The sequence below is a fragment of the Oryctolagus cuniculus genome, chromosome 6 (genome assembly GCF_051225735.1).
Source record: "Oryctolagus cuniculus isolate XC-2025 breed Fujian yellow rabbit chromosome 6, ASM5122573v1, whole genome shotgun sequence".
NCBI classification, from domain to species: domain Eukaryota; kingdom Metazoa; phylum Chordata; class Mammalia; order Lagomorpha; family Leporidae; genus Oryctolagus; species Oryctolagus cuniculus.
The window spans coordinates 51611033-51637052 of NC_142872.1; the positions used below are offsets into that span (position 1 = coordinate 51611033).

A 26020-nucleotide genomic window follows, 5' to 3' on the forward strand; every position below is an offset into this window, starting at 1 on the left:
ACTTAGGCCCTTTGTGGAGGTACTACAGGACAAATTTCTTGAGGTGGTGGAGAGATGATTTAAAATGTATATGGTTTACTTGTCTGCATCACCACCTGAAACTCCAATTCAGGGCATTTGCATTAACTTCCTAATAGAATGTGACTACTATATGTCCAAAGAAAAAGCATAACTGGTATGTCAGAAAGTAATCTAGTTAGAGTTCATCCTTATCTCGGGAACACAGCCTGGCACCAGAGGAGATACAGACCATGTAGCAGATTGCTACTCCTACAACCTAAGACAACTCTGGTATTTCTCATTATAACAGGTTATGGATCCCTAGTTACAGAGGATAGCAAAGCTCTTGTATCGGGCCCTTACGAGCAAGACAGAACAGGGCCCCTTCCTTTGAGAAAGAACAAAACATAGCCTTTGCCCAGTTAAATGCTGTCATGGCTATAGCCCCTGTGGTGGAGCTGCTAATCTAAGTCCTTTGAAATAAAGGCAGGCAGGCGGTTAGACATGCTAACTGCTGCCTAAGCAATCATCTGCACCATGTTCCAAGAATGTTTTTGAGTCAGTCTAACTAGACAGGTACAGAACTATTTTCTTCCTTTTTTGAATGAGGTCAAACCATTCCAGGTCCAGGATGAACATGATCTGGTCCAGCATTGGGTAGTATAAACACTAATGGTTTTCTCTCCTTGGCCCTATAGATTCTATACTCTTTCTGCTTCTCTTTATACTAGGTGCCTTTAGTGACCTTGCTCATTTTGTCAACAGAATAAAAGCCTTCCAGTTCCAGATGGTTGTGAGGCAGGGCTTCCAGCCTGTCCTGTTATAGGGTGTGACCAGCCCTCTGGACTGTGCAAGACACTCTTTTCCCAAGCCATTTCTGAACACCATAGGACAGACAGCAAAAGAAGAATCCCCATAAGCAGCTCTACACCCATAGGGAGCTCTGAAGAAAACAGAAGGAATACCTCACCCATGTCTGCCCTATGGGTTACTTCCCTTGAAGGGTGAATGTTAATGTAGTTAGGTAGACATTTGCCTATGTGTGTGTCAAGGGCCAAAGGAAATGGAGATTTTGTGAAAATGGGAAGTTTGTGTGATAAAATGAGGATGTAAGCCTTGGAAGAAAACCAGTTTTTATATATCAAAAGTCTTGCCATTGCTCAATAATCTGGCCATTGCTCAGTAATCTGGCTGGGTGGTTCCCAGCCCTCTCCCTGGGGGCAGTTTAGGGGAATCTCATCTGCCCTCCACCCAACAATATCTTAGGAAAGGTGTAGGATGAGGAGAAAGGGAGTACCCACACCCAAATCCATAAAAACACAAGTCCGAATGCAGACCGGCCTCTCAGTTCTTTACCCAGATGCCTTATAAATCTGCCAGGTGTACTCTCTTCATCACTTCTTTCTCATTAAACTAGGCTAGCATGCTTACTAATAAAATGAAGTAAATTATTATCAAGAAGCAAGTGATTACCTAGCAGTTAAGATGTCTATGTACCCTACTGTAGTCCCGGGATTCAATTCCCGGCTACACCTTTGGCTCCTGACTCAAACTCCCTCCTAATACAGACTCTGAGAAGCTACACTGATGTCTCAAGTTGGGTCCCTACAACACAATGTGAGGTCTGGATTGCATTCCCAGTTCATGCCTCCAGCCTTGGCCCAGCCTTTGCTATTGCAGGCATTTTGGAAGTGAACCAAAAAGTGGGTATACCATCTTTCTGTTTCTCAAATTATTTTCTTGACTACTGTCTCAGTTTGAATATTTTGACATGCATGTTTTAGCCATGTGAATCTTTTCACTTTTCAATTGCATTTTAATGTTAATATTCAATTTTTGTTTATTGATTTTTTTTCTCATTGATTCTTTCTCTAAAAAAAAGCTTCTTCCAGGTCTCCCACTTGGGTACAGGGGCCCAAGGACTTAGGCTACCTTCTGCTGCTTTTCCAGTCTATAGAGAGATAGATCAGAAGTGGAGCAGCTGGGACTGGAACTGGCACCCATACAGAATGCTAGCACAGCAGGCTGCGGCTTTAACACCATGCTACAGCACTGGCCCCTGTAGCTTTTCCTTTTTTTAAGATTTATTTATTTATTTATTTAAAAGGCAGAGTTACAGAGAGGCAGAGACAGAGAGAGATAGCTTCCATCTACTGATTCACCCCACCACCACCACCAAATGGCTGCAGTGGCTAGAGCTAAGCCGATCCAAAGCCAGGATCCTCCATCTTTTTCTGGGTCTCCCACATGGGTGCAGGGGCCCAATCGCTTGCAGCATCTTCTGCTTTTCCAGACCGTTAGCAGAGAACTGGACCAGAAGCAAAGCACCCAGGACTCGAACCAGCACCCATATGGGATGCTGGCACTGCAGGCAGTAACTTTACCCACTATGCTACAGCGCCAGCAACATACTGTAGCTTTTTTTTTTTCTTTAAGATTATTTACTGCAAAGGCAAAGTTAGAGCAAGAGGCAGCGAGAGAGAGAGAGAGATCTTCCATCCATTGGTTCACTCCCCAAATAGTCACAACCACTAGGGCTGGACCAAATCCAAGCCAAGGGCTAGGCACCAGGCAGAGGCAGAGGTCTTCCAACTGCTGGTTCACTCCCCAAATGGCCACAAAGGCTGGAGCTGGGCTGATCCGAAGCCAAGAGGCAGAAGCTTCTTACGAGTCTCCCACATGGGTGCAGGGGCCCAAGGACTTCCACTGCTTTCCCATGCACATTAGCAGGGAGCTGGATTGGAAGTGGAGCTGCAGGACTCAAACCGGCGTCCATATGGGATGCAGGCACTGTAAGCAGAAACTTAACCTTCATGCCCCAGCTGCGGCCCCTTGAATATATATTTCTAAACTTAAAAGATGTATCTATGCCATTTCAAGGTGAAAGATTTAAATTTCTTAGATCCTAGTGAAATAAGTTTTTTTTGTTTGTTGATATCTGTTTTTATTTCTCCTCAAAGTGATTCATAAGGTCTACGTTTTACTTCATAAAAAAAACTGCCAAACTATTAAGATTCTATCATTACATATTCCCACGAACATTGAATGTGAATTCTAGTTCAAAATCCTTTTAGTGAAGGAGTTAAAGAATATGTCACCATCAAATATTCCAAGCTTGCATAATGATTATTTTGACTTAAAGGCATTCAAAACACAGGAGCGGATGCATGGAAGTCACTTTGCCCTTCCTCTGTCTCTTAAAAGCAGATGAAATCCCCATGTGAAGGATGCTGTTCCTATACTAGAAGAAATAATATTTTTATCATTAAGATTGGGAAACTGGGGCCTGTGTTGTGGTGCAGGGGGTTAAGCTGCTGCTTGCAATGCCGACATATCTTATCAGAGTACCCATCCAAATCCCAGTTGTTCTGCTTCTTATCCAACTCTCTGTTAATGTGCTTGGGAGGCAGTGGATGATGGCCCAAGTACTTGGCCCCTGCCACCAATGTGGGAGATCAGGACAGTGTTCCTGGCTCCTGGTGTCAGCTTAAACCAGACCTGGTATTATAGTCATTTGGGGAGTGAACCAGCAGATACAAGATATTTCTCTCTCCCTGTCTGTATGCATTCTACCTTTTAAATAAATAAATCTTAAAGGGGGGGGGGGGGTTGCTGGCGCTGTAGCACAGTGGGTTAATGTCCTGGCCTGAGGTGCCGGCATCCTATATGGGCACCACTTCGAGATCTGGCTGCTCCACTTCCAATCCAGCTCTCTGCTATGGCCTGGGAAAGCAGTGGAAGATGGCCCAAGTCCTTGGGCCCCTGCACCCACGTGGGAGACCTGGAAGAAGCTCCTGGCTCCTGGCTTCGGATCAGCGCAGTTCCAGCCATTGTGGCCAACTGGGGAGTGAGCCATCGGATGGAGGACCTCTCTGTGTGTCTCTCTTTCTCTCTCTGCCTCTCCTCTCTCTGCATAGCTCTAACTTTCAAATAAATAAATAAATGAATAAATCTTTAAAAAAAAAATAGACTGAGGGGGCCAGCGCTGTGGTGTAGCAGGTAAAGCCGCCGCCTGCAGTGCCAGTATCCCATATGGGCGCGGTTTGAGACCCGGCTGTTCCACTTCCGATCCAGCTCTCTGCTATGGCCTGGGAAAGCAATAGAAGATGGCCCAAGTCCTTGGGCCCCTGCACTCACATGGAAGACTCAGAAGAGGCTCCTGGTTCCTGGCTTCGGATCAGCGCAGCTCCAGCTGTTGAGGCCAACTATGGAGTGAACAAGCAGATTGAAGACCTCTCCCTCTCTCTGCCTCTCCTTCTCCCTCTGGGTAACTCTTTCAAGTAAATAAATAAATCTTTTTTTTAAAAAAAAAAAAAAGACTGGGAAGTTGAAATTGAAAGAATTTTGTCCATATTATTATAATAACTCTTATCTTCTACTTCACCCCATAATCTACTTTTTTACAAGCTATTACTACTCTTTTTAAAATTTGATTTAAGGTATACAAACTTCATGCCTTTCATACATGCAAATTTAGGAACACAATGATTCTTCCCACAATACGCTCTCCCCCACTTATACTCCCACCCTCTTCCTCCTCTCTCTCCTATTCCCACTCTTAATTTTTACAAAGATCTATTTTCAGTTTCCTTTATACTCATAAGATTAACCTGATAGTAAGTAGGGAGTTCAATGAATAGTATGAGGAAAAAACCAATGTTCCTCAACAGTAGAGACAAAGGCTGTAAACAATCATAGAATCTCAAAATGTCAATTTCACTCCCGTACATTACATTTTAGATGCCCTATTAATTACTGTAGATGAGGGAAAACATGGTATTTATCTTTATGGCATATATACAGTATGGAACACTACTCAACAGTAAAAAGAAAAAAAAAAGAAATCCTGACTTTTGTAACAAAATGGATGAAACTAGAAACCACTATAGGTAGTGAAATTAGCCAGTCCCCAACAAGTTATTGTTAATCTTGATCTCATTCAGTATATAATTCTTTGATTCTAACTTCATCTTTGGGACTTAATTTTCTTATGAAGGCACTATGCCACATAAAAATTATGTTACACAAATGTATATGCTTTTTGCCTGTTGATCTGTCATATCAATTTTTAATGTTAATTTAATTACTTGGTACATTGGTACATTGGTCATTTGTTTATTTTCCTTTGTGAGGTATCTGTTAAAAACTTTTGACTCTTGGGACAAATGCTGTGGTATAGCGGGTAAAGCTGCCACCTGCAGTGCTGGCATCCCATATGGGCACCTGTTCGAGTCCTGGCTGCTGTACTTCAATCCAGCTCTCTACTATGGCCTGAGAAAGCAGTAGAAGATGGCTCAAGTCCTTGTGCCCCTACACCCCCGTGGGAATACCTGGAGGAAGCTCCTGGGTCCTGGCCTTGGATCAGCACAGCTCCAGCCGTTGTGGCCATCCATCTGGGGAGTGAACCAGCAGATGGAAAATCCCTCTCTGTTTCTCTCTGCCTCCACTTCTCTGTCTGTGTAACTCTGATCTTCAAATAAATAAATAAATCTTCAAAAATAAAACTTTTGACTATTTAAAAAAATTTTTTCATGTTATTAGTTGTAGAAGTTCTTTAACAACTCTGACTAAAAATCCTTTTTGGATATATGTGTTGAGATTATTTTTTCCACAGTCTATGGTTTTTTTTTTTAATTCATATGTCTCAATGGCATCTTCTAATGCAGTTTCTAATTTTGATTTTTTTTTAAATTTATCTGCTATTTTAAGAAATATTTGTTTATTTTTAGGTAATGAAGATATTGCCCTACATTTTTGTCAAAGCTCTATATTTTTATTTATTTGACAGGTAGAGTTACAGACAGTGAGAAAGAGAGATAGAAAGGTCTTCCTTCCGTTGGTTCACTCCCCAAATGGCCGCAACGGCCGGAGCTACACCGATCCGAAGCCAGGAGCCAGGTGCTTCTTCCTGGTCTCCCATGCGGGTGCAGGGGCCCAAGCACTTGGGTCATTCTCCACTTGCCTTCCCGGGCCACAGCAGAGAGCTGGACTGGAAGAGGAGCAACCGGGACTGGAACCTGGCGCCCATAGTTGATGCCAGCACCGCAGGCAGAGGATTAACCTAGTGCGCCACTGAGCTGGCCCCAAAGCTCTATATTTTTACCTTTTACAACTTGACAATGTTGATTTTTAAGATACATATGTAGGAGTCCAGCACTGTAGCATAGGCCAGTAAAGCTGGTATCCCATATGGGACTGGTTTGTGTCCCAGCTGCTCCACTTTGGATCCAGCTCCCTGCTAATGTGCCTGGGAGAGCAGTGGAAGATGGCCCTAGTGCTTGGGCCCCTGCCACCCACATGGAAGACCTGGATGAAGCTCCTGGCTCCTGGCTTCACACTGGCCCAGCTCTGGCAATTGTGCCCATTTTGGGAGTGACCCAGTAGATAGAAGATCTTTATCTCTTCCTCCCCTTGTGCATAACTCTGCCTTTCAAATAAATTATTTTTTAAAATATATATATTCAAATGTAAACACCCCAAAAACTAAAAAAAGGAAAAGAAACAAAAATATTCTTCTTATTTTATAGACTCTGTGAATGACCAAATGTTTAGGCCCCTGGCACCCATGAGTTCCAGGCTCCTGGCTTCTGCCAGGCCCAGCCCTGGCAGTTGCTGCCATTTGGGGAGTGAACCAGTTGATGAAATCTCTCTCTCTCCCTCTGTCTGCAATTCTTTCAAGTAAATAATTAAGTAAATAAACCTTTTAAAAAAATGTTATCTTAGGGTAGGAGCATGGGGCGGGAGGGAGGGTGGGGTGGGAAATATCACTATGCTACTAAATGTATATATAAGAAATATAGGAAATACATACAACTATGCCAGCCCCAAAGATAACGTACTTTTAATTTACAGTAGTCAAAGGCAATTTTTGTTGTTCTTAAACTGGTAGAAAACCATAGTCTAGAACAGTGGTTCAAAGCTTAAATCTTCATCACTCTCAAAATTATTAAAAATAATACAATTGGGTTTAATTGCTAGAGAATGATTTTGTTCCAGAAATTCTGTGGTGCAGGTAGGTTTGGGAATTACTGATCTGGAAGTTCTTAATGTTTGACCAAACTTAAAGCTACCACATCTACTATATTCTCAATCCGAAACCAGCCCAAGTTAATGGAAATAACTTGCTGTATTTTAATTTCCGTGTGCTGTTGCCTTTTACTCTCCTTTGACATAGTTCATTTAAAAATTCAGGGGGATTGGGAGGAAGTGGTACAGGAGAATTTTACTGTACATATTCTGTCACAACAAGGTATAACAATAAAATGAGAGCATTTTGGAACAAGAATCAATTGCTGGCTTTTGCTTTTCTTCTGCAAGAGAAAATTGCAACAAGTCTTGACAGGAAGTTGATGGGATTTCTTTTCTTTTTAATTTTAAATAGTTGGTTCTACTGTATGGTTTTGCTAATGGAACCTGGCTTGGCTGGCAATTAAACAGGGAACTTCTCATTGGGTGTTTTCGAGACTACCGCGGGGGAATCAGCTGCCAGTTTACTGCACTGTGGAAAACTCCGTGAGATTCCGGGATTGGAATCAAAATGCTAATTTAAAAGGTCAAGTGAAGCTGCACCTCACGTTTCCGCGTGCCTGCGCTCTCTGCAGGCTGAGCAGACAAAGAGCACGCGGAGCCCGCAGAGGCTGACACCCATCCCGGATCTGTTTTCCCGAAATAATTTTGGAATCATGCCTGAAATGCCGGAGGACATGGAGCAGGTAAGAGCAAGCAATTCACGAAATGAAGCAGTCTGGAGTTAGAGTTGCTTTAAAAGCATTCCAGTGAATGCCTGGTAAAAGCAGAATGGGTGTGTGAAGAAAAAGAAAGGAGTACAGTCATTACCTAAAAACATAACCTTGGGACACAGAACAAGAAGCCAACTTTAGTTATTGACCCAGGGCAGCAGCTAAGCCGTGTTAATCGACAAGATAAAATGCGGAATAGCACAGCGGCTTCGTTTACCAGATTAAATTCAGTAATGTCTGTGAAGGGTCTATGTAAACACATAGCTACAGTTGGGGGCTCCAGTCTTTGTTTGAATTGAATCTGCTCACATAACTTTCAGTTCCTGGCTGCTGTGTAGATAGATTTAGCCACCACACTAAGTTGGATACTGTCTGTGTAAGGATGACGTTTGATTCACATGAACCCTACCATTATTAAAGGAAATAATTAAAAACCATACGGAAACGTATGCCCCTAGAACTATACCCAACTTACGTGGCAAGTCTCAAGTGTAGGCCAGGTGTTTTTGCACGTCACACAAGATAAGGCTGCTCTGAGAATCAAAATGATAATTGTATGTGCTTGTCCATAAATTCTCTTCATGTTGAGCACTTTTTATTTCTCTAGAAAGACTCTTTGCATTATACCTATCAAATAGAAACTGAAAACAGAATTCCCGGTTTTTAAACAAGAAGGATTAAGAAGACCTTGGGTCCGGTTCCCCTTCCTCCTTTATCTTGCCCTTCTCTTTGTTGTCTGTTGATTATGCTACTTTAGTGCCCTGGGCTCTCTCAATGATTCCCTAAATAATGCTAAATCTTTGATCATCAAAGATCCAGCTTAAAAAAAAAAAATAGAAAAGGAGGCTCCTGTACTGTTTCAAAGAAAACTTTTTTGTTGATGTGAATAAGGAATTCTTAGTTGGGGGTTGGGTAGAAAGGAAAAGTCACGGGCTCTGGCGTAGTAAAATTTTTCCAAAGTCTCTACCATTTTTGGTTTATTAGTCGGTGGTTATGAAAATAAGGCCTTCTTGGGAAAATCCTAGCGGCGATCACGTTTGTGGGCGACTTACAGATCTCATTATTCCGGGGCCCTAAACAAGAACAACGTAGCCCTTCCGTGGAAGCTCGGCCAATTCTAAGCCTAATGAGCTGAGGACTTTTTTCTGGGTAAATTTCACAGGCATCCCGGCGGGCGCGGGACATCTTGCTATTTTTAAATGACTGTAAGAGAGGTCACTTGGGTTCTAGGCTGGTTACAGCACACAGGGCTATCGCTCCTTACTTTTAGAAGGCGATACAGGCGGCAGAACGCCCGGCATGTCATCCTACCCTTGGTTTTTCCTTTAACCGTGGGTGCTCGCCCAGGCTGCGCTCGCTTAGCCCCAGGCTGCAGCTGGAAGTCGGTGCGTCCCGCAGGGTGCTCTGGACTCCTGCTCGATCTACCGAAAAGGAGGTCCCTGGTTCTGCCACCACAGTTTCTCATTCTAATTATGGGCAAAATCCAAGAATGTTTGCTTTGAAGAGGTGCCCAGAGATTTCATATTTCTCTCCCCCTACACCTTTTTATTTTTAATTAGTTAAATATGGTGCCATAGTTTTGAAATTTCACACATACTTTTTTTGAAGCATCCCAGAAAGACGAATAAGTTGCTGAGGTGTGAGTGACTCAGATAACACTTTTATTTTTATTTTATTTATTTTATTTTTACCTCTTTCTAAAGCTTTCAACAGCCTACGGGTCTAACGATCCATTTTTATTGTGCTTCCTCCCTGCCCCCTCACCTCCCGTGACTTTAAAAATGCTTTATTTTACTTTATATAGTACACGTACAGTTGATTCTTATGCACTGCGTATTAGTCTGAAAAGTTAAAACTCTAGGTTATCTAATTCAATGTTTCCCCAGTTAAGAAGAAAAAACGAAACAGAAGAAAAGGCACGTATACAAACAACATTTGCGTTCTTTGCTTAACGTCAGCGTCTTTGTTTTGTGTATCACTTTAAGACTTGGCGCGTGGGCTGGGGAGCGTCCCCTGAGCGCCCGCCCGCTTTCTGTGACGTATCCAGAGCGTGGCCAATCAAAGGGTGCAGCCAAGGCAGCGGAAGCCGGAAGTGGCGAGCTGGGGTCGGCTACGGCCTAGAAGAGGCGGGCCGAGGGCATCTAGTTGAGGCCCGCGGTAGTCCTGGGCTGTAGGAGGCGGCAGCCGCTCGGGCGGCGTTGTGAAGACAGCGGGTATGGTGGGGCGGGAGAAAGAACTTTCCATTCACTTTGTTCCTGGGAGCTGCCGGCTGGTGGAGGTGAGGGTTTGCCTTGGTGGTCTTCCATGGGAACCGGGGTAGGGGTTGGGAGCCCAGAGGAGACGAAACAGGTCCGGGAGGTTCGGGGCGCTTTTCCAGGCGCACCCCATCGGGATCAGCGCCCCGGCCGGGAGTCGTCTCGGCGTCGCCCTCGCAGCCCTGGAGTAGAGGGCGGCGCCACCGAGTTTGTTTACCTCGGCGCACAGCAGCGCTGCGGCTTTTGGATCGAGGTTTTACTTTCGAGTTCTCAGTCTCTGCTCCACCGACGAAGAGGGAGATTTTACAGTTGTTTGCGTTGTGGTTCTTCATTGTTAGTTCGTGATTTTACAAGTTCTAGCTTTGAGAAAGGACGAAGGAAGGTAGTTCTTTGGAGGTAACAGTGCTGGAAGTGATAACTTGCCGAACTCCTGGTTTGTGCAGAGCTCTACGCTATGGATTTTGCAACCATTATTTTAATTTTCATAGCTGTAAGATCCATTTTATAGGCGATAGAAGGGAGTCAGAATAAGACAATTGCCCGAGTTCATTCGGTGAGGTTGGAGCGAGGGTTTCGTGGTCGATTGTCTTGGGCTTTGAACCACTAAAGCAGTAGCATTGAAGGGAGACTATCTGCGTGTTAGGGAGCTCCATCCATGAGGTCCTCCCCACATCCAGCACCTCCATTGCATTTCAGGCCTTCCAGCATCCACAATATATCCAGCTGTGACCATAACTGCTAATGTCCAGACCTGTATGTCTTCTGGATATGAGATGGTTGTTTTAACCATGCACTTTTTTTTTATGCTTTCAAAGTTTAATGAATTCAGTGTTTTTAAATCGTCTTGGTTCTTTGAAGGTAGAGTTAGGATAGATGAGCTGTCTAACCTGTATTGTTCCTGCGAGCCCCAAACAGTACCAGTTCATCTCTTACAGAGTGTTTACATATGTATGCGCATGCATGGCTCTCTGTGTGTTTGTGTAAAGCTTAATCTGCTTATACAATAGAAGTTCAGTAAAGGGAAAATGGCTTTTAATGGTTTCCTTCATTAAAAAGGATAGATCTAAGAGCTCAGACACATACTACGCTCTCAGAACCCGTAGTGTTAAAACTCATCTTGTAAGAATGAGGACTGCCCGAGGATTAATGTCAAGAGAAGCAGCTGGTGGAGGTGGCTGATATTGACTCTGGATTACAGTAGGGTGACAGTAGAAGTTAGACCAATCCTGCCTAGGTATTAAGGAATCTTAAAGTTTATTAAAGGCCAGGTCTACCTCCTGGGAATCTTGTGAGAATCCACTTAAAAAATGACTATGAAACTTTGCCAAATTTATAAGTTTTTTAAAATATACTACTAAAATTAACATTCCTTTCCAAATATTACTGATAGTCCACTGTCTTTTAAAACATTTTTTGAAATCTTCTTTTTTAGTTTATTTTAATTAATTCATTTGGAAAGTTAGAGTTACTAAGAGGGGGAGACACAGAGATCTTCCAGCCACTGATTGACTCCTCAGATGGCCGCAATGGCCAATGCTGGGTCAGGCACTGGCCAGGCCGAAACCAGGAGTTTTGTTTTGGTCTCTCATGTGGTAACAGAGGCCCAAACACTTGTACTGTCTTTTGCTGCTCTTCCAGAGCATTAGCAGGGAGCTGGGTCAGAAGTGGAGCGTATTGGACAAGAACCAGCGACCATATAGGATGCCAGGTCTCAGGCAGGCAGCGCTATCTGTCATGCCACAGCACTGGCCTGGCTAGAACGTTTTTGATAGTTAATGAGCTAAAGTGGAAATCACTGTCCCAGAGCACTGTTGGACCATTTGGACAGCGTTTGTCTCCCATTATCTTTATGAGTACAATTTCATATAAATTTTTTAGCACAATATGAACAGTAGCTCTACATTGATTTGTCCAATAATTTTCAAGAAAATTTTGGTATCTAAAAATGTGATTGCCTAAAGTGGTTGAATTCCATACAACTAAGTTTATACAAAAAGAGACAGGTACATTTAGAGTACCTTAAACTTGTTGAGTGTACTTAATATAACAGAAATTGAGAAAGAAGAATTTTCACACAAACATTTTGAATTTTTTATTGTGGTTTGGATGACCTAGGCAACTTTTTATTCTTTCATTCTGAGTCTTTTGGAATGTTTGGATATTCCTGTGTTTTGAAGGCCCAAAATAAATTTTAGGAATGATTAACCAAAGTAATTTTTAGAGGAAACTTTTTATTCCTAAGCTATTTATATACAAAACCCAACAAAACAGTGTACTTCAGAAAACTTTAGGCAGAGTTCTGTTTATATAGAAACAAAATTAGAGACATTTTTGTTTGGCATCTCTTAATTTCAGAGTGTTGCATATTCTATTTGCCAGTCACGATTAACTTAAGATCAAAATAAGAAATAAAAAACGTGTTTCTGCTGTTAAATAGATGGCAAAAGGTGCCCTTGTCTCTAGGGAGAATGGTGTGAAAAGGACGAACAGTTAAGTTACTTAAGTAAGTGAAGCCCTTTTTATCCTATTCAGACCCTTTGTTGTAAGGATAATATAGAAAATTTTAGAATTGTGAAACTTTAAATATGGAAGAGTGTTGGTCATCTTGTCCATTTACCCACAAGGAATTAGATCAAAAAGGATGTAATTTCTCAACCTACGGTTTTTGGCAGAGCAGATAAAACTTGAATATTTCATGAAACCAAATGTAATATCAGAGGTTTGTGAAAAATTCAGATTATTTGGCTTTACCCTAGAAGCAAGAAGACTGAATTCTGGTCTCAGCTTCCTCCCTTTTTTTTTTTTTGGACAAAATCTTTAACATCTTTGGGCTTCAGGCTCCTCACTTTGGAAATAACAAAATGGAGTGGCCTTAACAAAGCTATTATTATCAAGAGTACAGATTATGTTTATATAAACTTCACAGTTTTCGTAGATAAGATTGTGCAGTATCATTTCCTCTTCAGCAAATGCTTGCACTTTATTTTTTAAAACAAAATTTTAAAGATTTTTTTTTTTGAAAGTCATAGTTACACAGTGAGAAGGAGAGAGAGAGAGAGATCTTCCATCCCCTGGTTCATTCCCCAAATGGCCCCAGCTGCCAGGTCTGGGCCAGGCCAATAACAGTTATCAGGTGCCTGTTGCGGATCTCCCACATGTGTGTAGGGGATCAAGTACTTGGGCCATCTTCGGCTACTTTCCCAGGCACATTAGAAGGGAGCTGGATCAGAAGTTGAGCAGCTGTGTGTTGAACCAGTGCCTAAATGGGATGCTGGCATTGCATGTGGCAGCTTTACCTGCTGTGCCACAACGCTGGCCCCGAATGCTTGCACTTGAGATCCCTACTCTTTTAATAAGATTGTACGCACTGACATCTGACTACTGTCTAACCTGTATTATTTCAGGTTCTCTTCTAGGGATATTTTATATTACCTCAGGGTTTAAGGGTATAAAAATAGGTTTTTTCTTTTTTTTAAAGATATAACTATCTTTCCCTTCATCTTATTTTTTTATAATTTATTTTTTAAGGGATACAAATTTCCTAAGTCCAACTTTAGGAATATAGTTATTCCCACCATGCCCGCACTCCCTCCTCTCTTCCTCCTCCTCCCTCTCCCCTTGCCAGTCCTGTTGTCCGTTAAGATTCATTTTCTTTTTTTTTTTTTTAAAGATTTATTTATTTATTTGAAAATCAGAGTTATACGGAGAGAGAGAGAGGGGTCTTCCATCCACTGGTTCACTCCCCAATTTGCCACAATGGCCGGAGCTGCACCGATCTGAAGCCAGGAACCAGGAGCTTCTTCCAGGTCACCCATGTGGGTGCAGGGGCCCAAGGATTGGGCCATCTTCTACTGCTTTCCCTGGCCATAGCAGAGAGCGGGATCGGAAGTGAAGCAGCTGGGTCTTGAACTGGTGCCCATATGGATTGCTGGCGCTTCAGGCCAGGGCGTTAACCCACTGCGCCACAGCACCAGCCCCAAGATTCATTTTCAGTTAACTTTATACACAGAAGACCAACTCTGTACTAAATAAAGATTTCAACAATTTGCACACACATACACACAAAAAAACCCTGAGAACCAGTTTTATAGTTAACTCTCATAATACAACTCATTGAGGACAGAGGTCTTGCAGGGGGACTTAGTGCACAGTGACTCATTTAATTTAACAGCACTCTTGTGTATGACATCAATGACCACTCAAGGCTCTTGACATGAGCTGCCTAGGCTATGGAAGCCTTTTGAGTCCAAAAACTCCATAAGTATTTGGACAAGACCTTAAGCAAAGTAGAAGTTCTTTCCTCTCTTTAGAGAAAAGTACATCCTTCTTTGATGGCCACTTCTTTCCACAGGGTCTGTCTCACAGAGATCCTTCATTTAGAACATTTTTTGCCACAGTGTTTTGGCTTTCCATGCCTGTAATGGTCTTGTGGGTTTTTCAGTCAGAGCAGGAAGTCTTAATGTAGAAATAAGTTTGCAACATGCAACTACAATCATTTTAAGTGAATTGTGTTATATGCCTATCAGAACCTTGTTTGTGAAGCTTAATATTGGTGACCTCTGTGGTACAGTGGGTTGAGCCACCACCTGAGATGCCTACATAACATATAAGCACTGATTCAAGCCCTCACTGCTGCATCTGTGATCCAGGTCCATGCTAATACACCTGGAAAAGCAGTGTAAGATGGCCAGAGTACTTGGGCCTCTGCCACCTGAATGGGAGACCAAGGTGGAGTTCCAGTGCTTCTCTCTGGCCTGCCCTATGTGGCCATCTGGGTAGTGAAACCGTCATATGGAAGATTTCTGTCTCTCCTCTGTCTCTGTAATTCTGCCTTTCAAATAAAAAATCAGAAACAACCTCAATATTGGAGATGGGTGTTTAGCCTACCAGTTAATATTTTTAATTGAAAAAATTAATAAAATTTTTAATGAGAAGTCTTAGAAAATTTATGTAAAGTTAGGTTAATTAATTACATAATTTTTTTTTTTAATTTGAGAGGTAGAATTACAGACAGTGAGAGGTAGAGACAGAGAGAAAGGTCTTCCTTCCATTGGTTCACTCCCCAGATGGCTGCAACGGCCAGAGCTGTGCAGGTCTGAAGCCTGAATCGAAGCCAAGAGCCAGGTGCTTTCTCCTGGTCTCCCATGTGGGTGCAGCGGCACAAGCACTTGGGCCATCCTCCACTGCCTTTTTGGGCCACAGCAGAGAGCTGGATTGGAAGAGGAGCAGCTGGGACTAGAACTAGTGCCCTTATGTGATGCTGGCACTGCAGGCGGAGGATTAACCTACTGTGCCACAACGCTGGGCCCAGAAAAATTAGATTAAAAAACAACTTTTATTTTGGTGCAAAAATTTTTTAAAACCAGATGTAGTTTTTTCATAATAAGCACTTTCCATAATAGGGCAGTGATAATAGCAGACAGCATATTGGCTTTTTTTTTTTACCTTTATAGAGCCAGTAACCTACAAAGATGGTAATTCACTGTGGAGATTCCATAATACCTTGAATTGTGTTTCTTTTTTTTTTTTTCCAAAGATTGATTTATTTACTTGAAAGAGTTACGCGGAGGGAGAAGGAGAGGCAGAGAGGCGGAGGATTAGCCTAGTGAGCCGCGGCGCTGGCTAATACTTCGTTTTCTTTACCCTATGCCTCTCATTAGTCTTAAATATTATATGTAAGTAAAATTAGAGTTAACTCAAGAGCATTTAACACTTTGATTAAACTTAGAAAGCATGTTAGCGTTGTCGGAGCCAGATTTATTTGTCTTCACCTAAATTCCTTTGAAATGTTTACTAATTCCCAAACTCAGATCCATAAAAATATGGTAAATAACTTAGTGATATTTGAATGAGAATTGGGGATTAAAAGCTGAAGACCACAGATGTCAGTCAAACATTGGCAGATATAAACAAAATACTTAAGAAGACCATAAAGTCAGTAAACTTAAAACTGAAGTTGTAGGTATTTTTTAAACTGACGAACATAATATTGGTATTTGGGGAACATCAGTCATAAAAATAAGATTTTCCGGGGCCGGTGCCATGGCTTACTTGGTTAAACCTCTGCCTGTGGTGCCAGCATCCCATATGGGCGCCGGGTTCTAGTCCCGGTTGTTCCTCTTCCAGTCCAGTGCTCTGCTGTGGCCCAGGAGGGCAGTGGAGGATGGCTCAAGTGCTTGGGCCCCTGCACCTACATGGGAGACCAGGAGAAGCACCTGGCTCCTGGCTTTGGCTTGGCGCAGCGCCAGCCCTAGCGGCCATTTGGGGAATGAACCAACAGAAGGAAGACCTTTGTCTCTCTCTCTCTCTCTCACTGTCTATAACTACCTGTCAAATAAATAAATAAAAAAATTTTTCCATTATTAGTATAGGATATCTAAATCTAGCTAAATCTAGTAAATTTTGGAGTATTATTTTAGAGTTTTTCTTCGGTGAGATTATTAGAACTTTTTCTTAATGCAGTTGTTGATGTAGTTTTATTAATCTTTGTTACAACTTTAGAATTGGCATATAGTTATGGGTTATGAACCAAACTGCTTATGCTTGGCATATTCAGTGAACAATGGTGAAAACTTTAGATTTTTTAAGCAAACAATTCTTTCTTCTGCCTTTTAGGAGGAAGTTAACATCCCCAGTAGGCGTGTTCTGGTTACTGGTGCCACTGGACTTCTCGGCAGAGCTGTACACAAGGAATTTCAGCAGAATAATTGGCATGCCGTTGGCTGTGGTTTTCGAAGAGCAAGACCAAAATTTGAACAAGTTAATCTGTTGGATTCTGATGCAGTTCATCACATCATTCATGAGTTTCAGGTGTGGTTTAGTCGTCCTTTTGATGTATATGAGCTATTTTAAGAATTGTCTCAATGTAAAACATGTGATTTCAGCTTTCAAGTAAGTTAATTACTGTGCTTGAAAGCTTTAACCTAATAAGTAGTAACAATATATAGTGTACTCTGCATTAGCATGGCAGTGTGTATTCTGAGTTACGTGTTAACAGACGAAAATATGAAGTATTTTGTACAAAGATTGTTTCTGAAGTGTCTTCTCAATGCTGTTTTGTATGGAAATGTCTTGTATGTTTTCTGTGGACTATAGTGCTGTAAGGGAGATGCTGTCATTTTTTAAAAAAAGATGTATTTATTTATTTGAAAGGCAGATTTACAGAGAGGCAGAGGCAGAAAGAGAGAGACAGAGATCTTCCATCCTCTGGTTCACTCCCCAAATGGCTGCAATGGCCAGAGCTGCCCATTCCAAAGCCAGGAGCCAGGAACTTCCTTTGGGTCTCCCACATGGGTGCAGGGGCCCAAGGACTTGGGCCATCTTCCACTGCTTTCCCAGGCCATAGCAGAGAGCTATATTGAAAGTGGAGCAGCCAGGACTTGAACCAGTGTCAATATGAGATGTCAGCACTGCAGGTTTTACCCACTACACCACAGCGCCAGCCCCGATAGTATCATTTCTAATTTAGAACTGAGAAATCAGGCTTAGAGAGGTTAAAAGACTTTTTGTCCATGGCCACAGGAAAGTTTAGGTTTGTTCTACCTTTGATAAAATACAGAGTTCATATTCTTTGTAAACCTACATCAGATTCACTTGGGAAACTTTTTTCTTGGGCCTCACTCTGAAAGATTTAAAACAATTTAAAAAAAAAGAGAAGTGTTTGTTTTATTTATTAGAGTGAAAAAAACACAAAACAGAAAGAGCTCTTTTCTGCTGGTTTACTCCCCAAGTACTGGTGACAGCTGAGTCTGGGCTAATTGGAGATCAGGCCAGAAACTCAATCCAGGTTTCCCATTTGTGTGACAGGGACAGAACTACTTGAGCAATCACCTGGTGCCTTTTTGCTGGAATTGTGGAGCCAAGGCGTGAACGCTGGCACTCTGACATGGGATGTGGGCATCCCAACTAGTGGCTTAACCACCAGTCCAAACACCTGCCCCCAGCTCCCAGTGAGTGGAGCTCTGGATTCTACATTTTAAGAAGTACCACAGGTTATCCATATTAATATCTGAAAACAGGTCTCAGATTAGGCTGAAAAGGAGAAAACAGGATGTGAGTATGCTAGCTACCTGCCAGTGGTCTTCCAAAATTTTAGCTCCAATTCTGGGAACAAAATTCCCTTTCCCTACAAGAACCAGTTGTATTCTTCTATCTTGATGTCTTTCACAGTATGTGAAACCATCTCTACACATATCTTTTCCTACTAGATTATGAAATCCTTATTCTTCCCACAGTGCCTGTCATAGGTGGCATACTAAGTGCTCAAATGGGAATAGCAATTTTATGGGTAGTTGATTTTCTTTAAATGACTAGAGATTTAGATGTATGAATTTAATTTGAAAATGATGCATTACTGTCCCTCTGACAGATTGATTAAATATTTAGGCCATATTAATTACATGAAGGGTAGCTTTTCTTCCATCCAAATTAGGGGATAAAGCTTATTTTCCTTTATAAATGCAGCTGTTAACGATTTTTCTGGTTTTGTCTAGGGATTACTAATTTGCTCTTGCTTTTCAGATTATATGTATATATTTTAAGAATGTTCAGACCTTGGGGGATGGGAAGGGAGCATGACAAAACTTTTTAAAATAACATTAATTTAGTTAAGGGAATGTTGATGTAATGAACCTTTTCTCTCTACTTTAGAAAAATTGTAGTTCATCTGTTTTATTGCATTTTGGGTTAAAAATACATCAATGTTTAACTTCTAGCCTCATGTCATAGTACACTGTGCAGCAGAGAGAAGACCAGATGTTGTAGAAAATCAGCCAGATGCTGCCTCTCAACTTAATGTGAATGCTTCTGGGAATTTAGCAAAGGAAGCAGGTAATGATGACTTTATAAAGTCTTCATAAAATATTAAGCGATCACCAAATTCAAAAAGTTTGGTGAATCGTTTGTCAGAGATTTGTTTTTATGTTTTACAAAATACAAATCATAAATTCATCTTGAAAAGATGTCATGTGAAAATTTAATGAATTTGTCTTTTGTTTTTTCTTTTTATAGCTGCAATTGGAGCATTCCTCATCTACATAAGCTCAGATTATGTATTTGATGGAACAAATCCACCTTATAGAGAGGAAGACATACCATCTCCCCTAAATCTATATGGCAAAACAAAATTAGAAGGAGAAAAGGCTGTACTGGAGAACAACTTAGGTAAGATATAATCTCTAGTCCCTGGTAGTTCATATTGTTTTAATAAATTAGCTAATTTAAAATTATAGTGTAGTCAATAGGAAAATAAGAATTTTAAAAATCCTCAAGGATAACTATAAGCATTTCTAGACTTTCTCCAGTGTCTCTATATACACACATATGCACCCCTACACCACCTTTCTATATAGCTAACAAATCAGAGTACAAATTTTATATTTTTAAAAATTAGAATACCATTTCTCTTAGATTGATATATTCTCTTTTTTTCATTGATGTATTCTATGTTTTTTCTTCATTTGTTTGTATGTATATTTTATATATATACACATGTATATATAAAACATACACGTTTATAAAAGGTACACACTTAAAAGAATTTTAAAAAGAAATTACAAAATTGTAAAGAGTGATAGTTTAATGTCACCTAAGAGGTGTAAGCACCAAATATGTTAAATATAGAAACATTTTATGTGTATTTTATTTTTTATAGTACGTATCTTGGTCTGTGACCACCTTGTCCCCCAGCTTTGCATTGCAGGACACATGAAGCGAGCTCTAGGATCTTAGTCCTGACAGTGGCTGTGTAGTGCTTAATTTAATGGTTTTCAGGGCTGGCGTTGGTGGTATAGCAGGTTTAGCCTCTGCCTGTAGCACCAGTATCCTTTATGGGTGCTGGTTACAGACCTGGCTGCTCCACTTCTGGTCCAGTTCCCTGCTAATGCTCCTGGGAAAGCAGTGGAAAATGGCTGAAGTCCTTGGACCCCTGCACTCACATGAGAGATCCTAAAGAAACTGCTTGGCTCCTGACTTCAGCCTGGCCCAGCCTTGGCCATTGCAGCCATTCAGGGAGTGAACCAGTGGATGGAAGATCTTTCTCTCCCCTGCCCATAACTCTGCCTTTTAAGGAGTTAAGAAATAAATCTTTTTTTTAGAGTATTTTTTTTTTAAGATTTATTTATTTATTTGAAAGTCAGAGTTACAGAAAGGAGAGGCAGAGAGAGAGAGGTCTTTCATCCGCTGGTTCACTCTTCAGTTGGCCGCAACTGCTGGAGCTGTGCCGATCCAAAGCCAGGAGCTTCTTCCGAGTCTCCCACGTGGGTGCAGGGGTCCAAGGACTTGGGCCATCTTCCACTGCTTTCCCAGGCCATAGCAGAGAGCTGGATCAGAAGAGGAGCAGCCGGGACTAGAACAGGCACCCATATGGGATGCTAGCACTTCAGGCCAGGGCATTAACCTGCTGCTCCACAGCGCTGGCCCCAAGAAATAAATCTTAACCAAAAAAATTTAATGATTCTCTACACTAAAATTGTTGCCCTGTACTAGGGATGGGGTATGTTGGGCCCATAGGTTGCATAAGGCCTATGAAACCATATGGTCTGGCCCTGCCAAGGCATCTTCAATGGGAATTCAAAATTCAGTATATCTAAAATGGGTTGATTTATTTTTTTAAAGATGTATTCATTTATTTGAAAGAGTTATAGTGCTAGAGGGGGAGACAGAGGAGAGAGATGCTCCATCCACTGGTTCTTGCCCCAAAAGGCTCCAACTTCCAAGGCTGGGCCAGGCTTAAGCCAGGAGTTTCCTCCAGGTCCCCCACGTGGGTACAGGGGCCCAGGCATCTGGTTAACCTTCCACTGGTTCCTGGGCACATGAGTAGAGAGCTGGATCCGAAGTGGAACAGTGGGGACGCTACTAGTGCCCACATGGGTTGCTGGCGATATAGACAGTGGCTTAACCCACTGTGCCACAGCAACTGGCCCCAACAGGCTAATTTATTTATTTTTAAAGATTTACTTATTTGAGAGGAAGATTTACAGATGGAGAGAGGGAGAGACAGAGATCTTCCTTCTGCTGGTTCACTCTCCAAATGGCTACAGTGGATAGAGCTGAGCTGATTCGAAGGCAGGAACTCGGAGCTTCTTTAGAGGTCTCCCATGTGGGTGCAGGGGCCCAAGGACTTGGGCCAACTTCTGCTGCTTTCCAGGCCATAGCAGAGAGCTGGATTGGCAGTGGAGCAGCCGAGACTCGAACCAGTGCCCATATGGGATGTGGGTGCCACAGGTGGAGGCTTAGCCTATTATGACACAGTGCTGGCCCCACACACTAATTTTTAAAGTGATAATTTTGTATAGCTTGTGAAAGATGTTAGAAATATCCAAATGGCCCTTTGGAGGAAAAAGGGTTCACCATCCCTGCTGTGGACTATATGATGTCCTTGAAAATTAGCTAGTATAATAATCATGCTGTTGAACATTTTGTTTCTCAATTTTTTGTATTATAAATTATCCTGAAATTACCCTTGACTACATTTATATCTTAGTCTGTTGTGGTCCTGTTACAATCGAATAAAGCAGACAGGTTCATTTATAAAGAACTGACATTTTTTTCTTTCATTTTTGGAGATTAGGAAGTACAAGTGAGGTGCCAACATCTCTTTGAGTGCCATTTGCATCCTCCTCCCAGGAGGAATATTGGGTCCTCATGTGGCAGATTAACTAAAAGGGATGAACTCCCGTCAAGCCCTTTTATAAAGACACTGATTCATTCATAAGGGCTCAATCTTTATGACTGTACAGCTGCCAGAATGTTCCACTTTCCAGCACTGTTGTATTGGGGATTAAGTTTCAATGTGAATTTTTGAAGAGACCAAAAACATTCAAACCACAGCAACACCTGTATTCACTTCTGTCTTAGTCCATTTTCTGTTGCTGTGACTTAGTACTGCGTGAAGATTGGGTGACTTTATAAAGAAAGGCTGTTTATTTTGGTTCCAAGTTAGAGATCCAAGGTCAAGGGGCTGCTTCTAGTGATTATTGCCTGATTGCTGACAGAGTCCTGAGGTGTTGTCAGGCATTGCATGGCAAAAAACTGGGAGCTTGATCATGTCTCTGTGGTCTCTCTCATGAAATGCTCTCAGTGTTCTTCTGGGGGATTCACCTTGCTGACTTTATCTAATTCTCATGACCTTCCAAGGGCCCCACTTTAATCATCATAATTACATTAGATTTCCAATCTGAATTTCTCATAATGTGCATTAAACGTAATACCATATAGCCCTTCAGGGCTCTCAGTATACAAACCATAGCAACTTGTTTACTAATTGGTTTTAATTTTCAAAGAAAATGTTTGTTGGCTTTCAGTTAAAATGCTAATTATTTAAAATTTTGTAACCCCTCATCAGGAACCAGTATGAAATCTCAGTACCTCAGAAATTTTTATTAGTGATTATAAGAGTGATGAGAACCGTCACATACTTTTCACGTAACTCCATCAGTTATATAATTTTGCCACATTTTTTTATACTAGGCTTTTGCTGAACCAGTCAGTACATAATTGCATTTCATCCCCAGAAACTTAAATTGTGGTATCTTCTAACAAAAAAAAGTTTTTGTTTTTTTTTTTAAGATTTATTTTATTTATTTTAAGGCAGAGGTAGAGCTAGCCAGCGAGCTTCCATCTGCTGGTTCACTCCCAAGTGACTGCAATGGCTGGGCCTAGATCAGGCCAAAGCCAGGAGCTTCTCAGGACTCCCATGTAGATGACAGCAGCACCACAAACATTAGGGCCATCCTTCTGCTTTTACCAGGTCATTAGCAGGGAGCTGGGTGCAGCAACAAGGACTTTAATCATTGCCCATATGGGATGCTGGTGTCACAGGCACCAACTTAATCACCATGCCACAGTGCCAGCTCCAAGAGAACTTTTTACATAATTGTAGTTCAGTTTTCAAATTTAGGAAAGCAGGCAGAAATCTGAGTATAGTAATGTAATGAAAAATGCAGTCTATTAGGAATTTTCCCAGTAGCTACAGAAGTTTCCTATATTGCTTTTACTTTTCAAAATTTAAGAACCCATCAAATTTATTATTTGCTTTTATTCATCTCTAGGAGCTGCTGTTTTGAGGATTCCTATTTTGTATGGGGAAGTTGAAAAGCTTGAAGAAAGTGCTGTGACTGTTATGTTTGATAAAGTACAGTTCAGCAACAAGTCAGCAAACATGGACCACTGGCAGCAAAGGTTCCCTACACATGTCAAAGACGTAGCCACAGTGTGCAGACAGCTAGCAGAGAAGAGAATGCTGGTAAGAGTCTTTGGAAGGAAGGGTGCCTAACTTCCCTATTAGGGAAGATCCACTTTTTTCCATGCTTGAACTCTCATAGCTCTACTTGGAGCACTAAGGAATGAAAGTTTAAAAGTGCTTTTACAAAACCCAAAGGACAAACAAAAGGAGCTTACAGATAGTAGACTATATTTGTGAAGAATTAAAGTACTATATTTTTGCATGTGAATTTATGTTTCACCTATGATAGACATATTTTCTTTCCTTGCAAGATGAAGGAGATTTTGTATTTTTTTTTTTAGTAAAAAAGTAATCACTTAATGCCTTTTGAGAACTTATGTTGGTTATGCCAGAGAGGGAAAGTAGTTTATCATTTTAGCCACTTTAGGATTTTTTTTTTCTTCTAGATCTTTGAATAGGAGTTAATTTGAAGAAGTTGGTACTAAAGTGAAAGAGATTTATAGTTTAGAATATTTGTAATAGTATGATTTTAAAAATTATTTTGAATATATAGTATAGTATTATTTGAGAGTGTTTAATTAGCTCATCTTGAAAAATGGTATTTTGGTTTTAGCTTTGAGTAATTGAAAGTACTCATTAAATTACATTGCGTTTTTATAAAAACGGTCAGTTTTAGGATTCCCATTAAGTTAAGTTGGAGCTATTTATATTTACTTAACTTAAAAAATCCTTCAGGCAAAATTCTACAGTTTACTTCCTGTGGGTTGAGCATTTAGCCTAGTGGTTAAGATACCTGTATCTCATATCAAATCACCTGGGTTCAATTCCTGGTTTTAGCTCCTCTGCTTCTTCCTGATTATGCAGGCAATGAAAGGCAGCAGGGGATGGCTCTAGTAATTTTGTTCTTGGCACCCACAAAGGAGACCAGGATTGAGTTCTGGCTGCCTGCTCAGCCCCACACATTCCCAGCTGTAGAGGCCATTTGGGGAGTAAAACAATGCTTGGGAACTGTATCTTTTTCTCCATCTTTGCCTCCCCCTAATCTCTAGTACTGCTTTTTATGTCTAACTGGAACTATTTATAGGAATTTAGATATCTTGTGGAAAATAGATAAGGAGGCTTGCATTTTACTTCCTGGGCCTTTTAAATTAACTTTTTTGTCAGACCTCTTATTCCACTTCTCAAAAAGTTGAAACTAATTTTTTTGTGTGTCATTGTTCTTAGGATCCGTCAATTAAAGGAACTTTTCACTGGTCTGGCAATGAACAGATGACTAAGTATGAAATGGCATGTGCAATTGCAGATGCCTTCAACCTTCCTAGCAGTCATTTAAGACCTGTAAGTACATGGCATTTAAAACCCTCTCACTTCTTGAAAGTCCAGAACAGTCACAGTAGTGGGTGTTATTGATGATATTTTTCTTGTTTGGGATGTGTTGTATAACTTGATTTCTGAGTGCACATTGAAGTGAACTTTGATTTTATTGGCAATGTGCAGTGTTTCTTTTCTCTAAATTATTATCTCTGAGGAAACCATGAGTATTTATGAAGTTTATAGAAATAAGATTGTCTTGATTGTGGCAGGCATTTTGTTTATTTTTCCATGAAAGTTCAAATTAGATTTCTTGCATGAAAAGCAAAATGAAATAGAGAATATATAACCCTCAAGAATCTAAAGCTTTTATTTACTTTGGATTGTTTATTTTTGTGTTTAAAGATTACTGACAGCCCTGTCTTAGGAGCACAACGTCCAAGAAATGCTCAGCTTGACTGTTCCAAATTAGAGACCTTAGGCATCGGCCAGCGAACACCATTTCGAATTGGAATCAAAGAATCACTTTGGCCTTTTCTCATCGACAAGAGATGGAGACAAACGGTTTTTCATTAGTTTATGTGTTATGTTTTTTGTTTTTTAATAAGAAGTATAGTATGTGGCACTTTTTAAAGAATAAAGGAAATAGTTTTGTATGAGTACTCTTAATCTTTCAGGTAAAAGATGCTCTTGCACTAGTGAATTATCTAAAGAAACTAAAGGGCAATGAAGCTGTGTTTGCAGTAATAATATTTGTTTGTCAGTTTGTTCTGGCTTAACTTTCAGGTTCAGTGTAGTAAATTATGTTTCTTAAATATTTGAGAGCCAGGGCGAAACAGATCTGCTGTAGACTTTTTTTTTTAAAATACATTCACTCCTATAACCGCCATATTTTCAGGTTTCCTGCACCTGTTGACCCTTTTATGGTAATTGTTTTAAACTGTGTGAAATAGTATGAAAATCATTGATGTTCATTATTTGCTTTGCTTGAGCTCAGATCAAAATGTTTGAAGAAAGAAACTTTATTTTTGCAACTTAAGTACAGTTTTTATGCTTGAGATATTTCAATATGTTATGTATATTGGAACTGCAGCTTAATGCCTCCTGCTTTTTTAGCAGTGTATGGTGAACACATGAAAGAGAGGGTGTGTATGTGTAAATTTTTGAATATAAATATATAACTGTCTTCACTCCATGTTGCTAAGTGATAATTCACATGTGTGGTTATACTAATAATAGTGGGCCTTGTATGTCTTTTGACCTTTCATGATAATAAATATGTACTGCTGGCATGTAATGCTTAGTTTTCTTGTATTTCTCTTTTTAAGTGTAAGGACCAAATATCTAAACTGTTCTCTTCTTGTTTTAATTTCACATTCTTATGTAACATCTGATGCTTATAAAAGAATGTAGTTGATAACACTGAGATATAAAATGCCACAATAAGTGAACACCTGGGAACCTCCCACTTGAGATCTAGAATATTATAGGTATTGTATCTGCTTGTATCAACTGATTATTTCTTTACTGAA

At 40.7% G+C, this 26020-nt stretch overlaps 1 protein-coding gene across 2 annotated transcripts; it reads left to right on the forward strand.

The window, feature by feature from the left end:
- Positions 1-7450: 7450 nt before the first annotated feature.
- Positions 7451-25785, forward strand: MAT2B (methionine adenosyltransferase 2 non-catalytic beta subunit). Of its 2 annotated transcripts, none has more exons than XM_002710360.6 (7): positions 7451-7712; positions 16610-16804; positions 18709-18823; positions 19004-19156; positions 23044-23237; positions 24402-24515; positions 24894-25785. In XM_002710360.6, the coding sequence occupies exons 1-7, from the start codon at positions 7683-7685 to the stop codon at positions 25062-25064; spliced, it is 972 nt and encodes a 323-aa protein (XP_002710406.1). In that variant the 5' UTR covers positions 7451-7682; the 3' UTR covers positions 25065-25785. The 2 variants fall into 2 exon arrangements, with proteins under 2 accessions (XP_002710406.1, XP_002710405.1); XM_002710359.6 differs by lacking the exon at positions 7451-7712 and adding an exon at positions 9837-10017.
- Positions 25786-26020: the final 235 nt, after the last annotated feature.

Excerpts from the sequence above, each read along its gene's own strand:
- MAT2B (XM_002710359.6), top strand. The coding sequence starts at position 9,955 with ATGGTGGGGCGGGAGAAAGAACTTTCCATTCACTTTGTTCCTGGGAGC. Across the intron at positions 10,018-16,609 it reads GGAGCTGCCGGCTGGTGGAG|GAGGAAGTTAACATCCCCAG; the intron begins GTGAGGGTTTGC and ends TCTGCCTTTTAG. Across the intron at positions 16,805-18,708 it reads ACATCATTCATGAGTTTCAG|CCTCATGTCATAGTACACTG; the intron begins GTGTGGTTTAGT and ends TTTAACTTCTAG.